The sequence below is a fragment of the Opisthorchis viverrini genome (genome assembly GCF_000715545.1).
Source record: "Opisthorchis viverrini unplaced genomic scaffold opera_v5_512, whole genome shotgun sequence".
NCBI lineage: Eukaryota > Metazoa > Platyhelminthes > Trematoda > Opisthorchiida > Opisthorchiidae > Opisthorchis > Opisthorchis viverrini.
Window position 1 is genome coordinate 224,731 of NW_008752155.1, and position 5,356 is coordinate 230,086.

General features: G+C 48.7%; 2 protein-coding genes across 2 annotated transcripts in view; one reads left to right on the forward strand and one right to left on the reverse strand.

The window, feature by feature from the left end:
* T265_15430 (hypothetical protein) overlaps positions 1 to 1,768 on the forward strand; it is a gene marked incomplete at both ends in the record, with an annotated part of 10,246 nt that extends 8,478 nt beyond the window's left edge. Inside the window, 6 exon segments of the mRNA XM_009178068.1 lie at positions 55 to 216; positions 397 to 732; positions 737 to 866; positions 1,096 to 1,293; positions 1,366 to 1,594; positions 1,623 to 1,768. Of these exon segments, the coding sequence (XP_009176332.1) occupies positions 55 to 216; positions 397 to 732; positions 737 to 866; positions 1,096 to 1,293; positions 1,366 to 1,594; positions 1,623 to 1,768 (1,201 nt within the window).
* A 2,692-nt stretch (positions 1,769 to 4,460) lies between these two features.
* T265_11418 (hypothetical protein) lies at positions 4,461 to 4,960 on the reverse strand (the record flags this gene model as incomplete). The annotated part of the gene is made up of 2 exons (XM_009178069.1): positions 4,461 to 4,605; positions 4,650 to 4,960. The coding sequence occupies 2 exons, from the start codon at positions 4,958 to 4,960 to the stop codon at positions 4,461 to 4,463; spliced, it is 456 nt and encodes a 151-aa protein (XP_009176333.1).
* Between the last annotated feature and the right edge of the window lie 396 nt (positions 4,961 to 5,356).

A 5,356-nucleotide genomic window follows, 5' to 3' on the forward strand; every position in this document is an offset into this window, starting at 1 on the left:
AGAGTGGCGTAAGCAGATAGGTGGCCAACACTTGAATGGTAGAGCATTATGAAGGAGATCACGAAACGCTTGGGTGCTACTCGCCTTCCAGGATGGGGACTGCATGATCCTCACTGTGCCTGGTTGGAGACACTACAAGATATGGCTGTCAACCGATGTTAATGGAGTTCTTGTTGCCAGTTTCTATCCAGATTGCCTGAGTGAGCATCTAGAGGTGTACGCACCTCGGAGTGATTGTGTTAAGCTAGCACTAAGTCCCTTCCCCATCCACCTATACTCTTTTCTTTACAATAAAGCTTTCAAATAAATCATGGTTGTACGACAGTGAAGCATCGGTGTTGAAAACTGATGTCATGCTGTCGATGATGATGATGAATAATTCACTCGACTGGAAAGACTGACCGAACTCTTCGAAGTACAGTTTAGCTGGCCTCCTGCAACACAGAATCTGGAGACAGTCCATAAAGACGAACGGAATGTGAACCTTAATTGCTCGTCAGAAGAAATGAAGTACAAAATATCTGCACTGAAACGTGGGAAGGCATCAGGACCGGACCGACTGAATCCTGCCCTCTTCAAAGGTGGGGAATACTTAATGATCTATCTGGCAAAGCAAATTGGTGCAATACGGTACAAAGAGAAAGTGCCTACAGAATGGGTCACGTCGACAATTATTTTTGTGTTCAAAAAGCGGACGCGGACGCTCCTTGGTTTGAACCCGACTTCTCCTGTGTAGGCTTGGGCAACCTGGCAGTATCCCAGCCCTCGTGCTTCCTTCGGGTGGCATGGCAGCTAAGCACCGGAAAATGATACAGCTGAACGATTACCAATTACCTTCCGTCACGAAGAGACTTGACCTTACCGTGGTGTGGCGGTTTGTGCACCCCGTCGACCCACTGAGCTACATTGAGGATGTCTTCTATAGAGGAGAATGTCGGTAGCTCAGGTAGCGTAGATAGTCGTTGGCTTGTTCGCTGAGCTGGGCAATTTGGTTGCAAACGCTTCACCAATCGAGGTGACATCATCAGTGCGTAGTCGTGGGTAGCGGTGGGTTAGTGGTTGAGGATGTCTACTCGACACTCGCAGTCTCTCTAGTTGGTCAATCCTCCAGTTTGGGGACTAGAACATGGGGTGAGGTGGCTCAAGTGGTTAGAGCGTGAATTTACTGATCTGAATGTCCGTGGTACGAACCTGGCGGTATCTCAGCCCTCATGCTTCCTTCGGGTTGCATGGCGGCTAGGCACCGATAGGGTGTTACAGTTGAACGACTTATCATTTATTTATCTAGAACATGTGCGGCGACCTGTTATATAAAAATGGCAATGTAATTGTATTTCCCGCCAAACATCACTGCCTTGCTGTCAGACTTTTGAGTCAAAAGCTTTGGTTGAAGACCCTTCATCGAGCACATTTCCGTCAGAGCTAACACAACTACCGAAGTATGTAAGACTTCCCACAACCTCCGGTGATTCACCTTCAATGGTAAGAGATATGTTCAACGACTGCATGTCCTGGAGCATGACTTTGCACTTTGAATTCAGTGCAAGGACCTCAAAGTCTCGAATCAAGTTTGCTAATTTGCGTCACTTGTGGCGTTAACAAGACCATTAGTAGATCTTAAGGGTTGCATGTACCAGGCTACAGTAAGGGCTGTGTTGTTATATGGGTGCGAGACGTTGCCACTGAGAGCAGATGTGATGCGTCTTCAGATTTTCGACCACCGATGCCCCAGAAGCGTTGCTGCTTTTGGATGACGCCAGCGGATTAGTAACGAGGTGATTAGAAAATAGATGTTTGGTTGTACGGCAGGTACTTCAATCGCGGAAAACATCCAGCACTGTCAACTGCGGTGGCTCGGCCATGTGTCACGCATGCAGAAACACCATCCACTGAGAAGAGTGTTGCTCTCCGTGCCTCCTTCAGATTCAGCAGCAGTACACTTTCGGGGTCTAGCTGCCATGTTACCATAAAGCAGCACGAGGGTGGGATACTGCTATGGTTGCCCAAGCCTAGACAGGGAAAATCGAGATGCAGAGGTCGGGTTCGGATCACAGACTGTCCAGTCGCACTCTGACAACGGAGCCATCTGGCCCCCTTCCCTTTCAGAATGGCGCAAACCGCGAGGTGGACAGCGTATGACTCGGGATGAGGGCCTGAACGATATCAAGAAGATTTGTACGCCTTCCAGGTTGAGGTCCCCGTGTGCCTGGCTGGAGACACTGCAAGAAATGGCGGCCGACAAGGACAATGGCCTCCGTGCTGTCAGTTTCCTTCCAGATTCTGACTGAGCGCTTGGTGTAAGCACCTCAGAATGCTTGATATAGGTTAGCACTAGGTCTTCTCCCTCACCCACTGATTCTTTTTTCACTCTACGGCCTGACAGACAGGAACCATAACCTCATACTTACGGATGAGCGATTGATTTAGTGAAAAAATTGTCTACCTAGACAGATGTACCAGTCCCGGTGGTCTAGCCAAAGATATTTCCATCTTGATTGGGAAAGCCAGAGCAGCTCTCGTGAGCTGGCTTCACCCGTGGCGTAGGCATGACATAAGCCTATTCGTTAGGGTCAAGATACAAAGCTGCAGGTCGCTCCATAATATTATACAAATTAGGAACCTGGCCGCTGCGAGTTGAGGACGTCAAATTTGTCGTCCAAACATCGATATCTTAGGAGCATTGTCAGAGCTTGGTGGGAACACCGGATTAGTACTGCTGGATAAAGCAAACAGTATTCCAGAAAAATAACTCGCCAACGAAGGATCACACTCCACAGGTCGTAATGAGTTGGTCAGGTGCTCTGTAGGCCAGTTGACCGACTTTCGGACAGCCTCTTCCGCACAAACCTGCGAAGGATGGAAACAAGTCAGAGGACATCAAAAAGTGACTTGTCAGCGAGGTATGGAAGCCACTACCAGAAAACTCAGCTGCCTTCATCATTGCCGTCTCGCTGGATGGGGACGCTGAGACTGGACGCAGCAATGTACGTTCGCTGACGCTCTTGTTGTTACGCATCAATTATATCTGCGAGCAAACCCAATGCGTGGCTATATATCCCCTGCTCAAAACACCGACGAACTACACTGTGGCAGCTATAACCAAGGACATACAAGTACGCGGATTCGGAGCTGACTACGAGGGCACCGGTTTTCACCTGATCAACTTGAAGGGAGCCATTCTTGGTGAGAGCAAGAGCTCTGGTGATTTCTGTATATGGGCGGCAGAAATCGTTTCCAGCATCGCTGGCGGACCGGAAATTAGTTGTAGAATATTTGACGAACACCAGTTAGCGTGACTGATAATTCATGGGTGAGGTTGCGCAAGCATACGGTCTAAAGAAATACAACGGAAATCCTTGGTAGTGACCTAGTAAACCATCAAACCGAATTCAACGTCGTGGAGTAACGCGCCACTAATCACGTGAGACAAAAGTTTAGTTTGTAAATTCGTCAGATCAGGCAACCTGCAGAACCTATCAATGTGAAAACCAGCTACTGCCTCTAGGAAGATAAAATCGCCTGAGTGGCAAGCCCTGTTGGTATACTTTCCCACAGATATGACGCAACCCTTGTACAGAGAATTTATCGTCGTGCCTACAGGCGTTCAGGATTCCTTTGTGTTGAGCTGCCTTACCGGCACTCGGGCTCTACTACTACTACTATAATCCATCACGAATTAAACGAAACAACCAAGAATCAAGTGTTCAGCCTGGTCATGATACTTTAAATGGTGAACAAAACCTGACCAAGACGCTCCGACCCAGCATCCCATACACTCACCAGTGGAATGAAGCACTGATTAGACTTACCGGAGCCTTACTGGCCAAGGGCTCGTAGCGCCATTGCACAGCTCCCGACCACCTGATCCAAACCCACGCTATATACCTGTCTTCCTCCATGAAGTTGAGTACTGTCCCCGTGGTTTCAACACTTCAAACACCACCAGGAAGATAGTTTCCAACCTACTACTCCCTGCTTAAGTGTGCGATGGCTGCACTTGACCTAATCGATGTTGAGATATGGGTAGCTCGGAATTCCATTAAGTTCACCGAACAGACCAACCGAGCGGTACACGCGATTATCCAAGGGTCGCAACCGATTCCTCGGGAATCATCGTGTATACTAATTTTGTACCGGAAGACCTAGCTGCACCGAATGCTTCCAGCGGTTAGCGCTCTGAGATCGCCAGCTCTCTAGGTAGAAGCATGCACCTTCCACTGCTTTATTTTACCGGTAAAATTGAACAAGATAACGGATAGTAACTACATCGGGTACCACCAGTTAGTGCATCTGTTCCGGCTTGGCGGTCTACGAGCTAACGCCACACACAATAGGACGAATAGCAGTTCCGAAAAAGGGATGCGAGGTATTCGCCCCTACCACAACTACGGATACCTTCCCCGGGGATTTAAAAACGAGAAAACTAAATGCACTCAGTCCACGGTTTATTGACGGATATTTTACAAACGCCTACCACGTCGACCACCCTTTCGTCTGGTGCTGTCAGTTGGAATGGGTGTGACGTCCTCGATGCGACCGATACGCATGCCTGATCTAGCCAACGCTCGAAGAGCCGATTGCGCAGCTGGACTGGGTGTTCTAGCCCTGAAGAGGACGTATAGATCTTTAAACTAGTCGGACTAACTTACTTAGTTCCACCAGTAGCTCGAATTCTAATGTGCAGAGCATTTATCCCCAGGAGTTTGCACTTTTCCGCAACGTCTTGTGCGGCTAGCATAGCAGCATAAGGACTAGATTCATCACGGTCCGCCTTGACTTTCATTCCCCCGGTAACCCGGACAATTGTTTCCGCACCGGTAGGGTCCGTAACGTGAACAAAAGTATCGTTGAAAGAGGCATATATATGACATATACCGAAGACGAATTCACCTTCAGCCACTTGCGGCCCCAAAGACACTTGCTCCTCGACAACCTTCTTCACTTTTCGCCTCGCAGCCATTTTTACGCACGCGTGTAGCTCAAAGTGACCGCTTGATGACTATGCAGTTTCAAAGCACCGTTTCAGTTCAGCCGGTCTGCCTTAACGTGTGGGTAAGGTCGCTGGAATACACACTTGTTCGGTCCCGAGGAAAAAAATTCTAACAGCAAGGGTCTTATCAACCGAAGCCGACAAAAATTGAGAAGACATGCTGAACGATAACAGGGGGGAGAGATTCGCGCGTACATTGTGTCCTGGAGATTTCACGGATTCACGGATTGACACAGGATCGAGGCTTTTGCCCAAGTTTCCCGGGTCGGTTTTGTTCTTGTCGGTCAGTGGCTGTCGTTCACCTGAAAGGCACAAGTGAAAAAAGGGTGTAGCACTGCTCTTTATGTTCTCAGCGCGGGGCAGTAT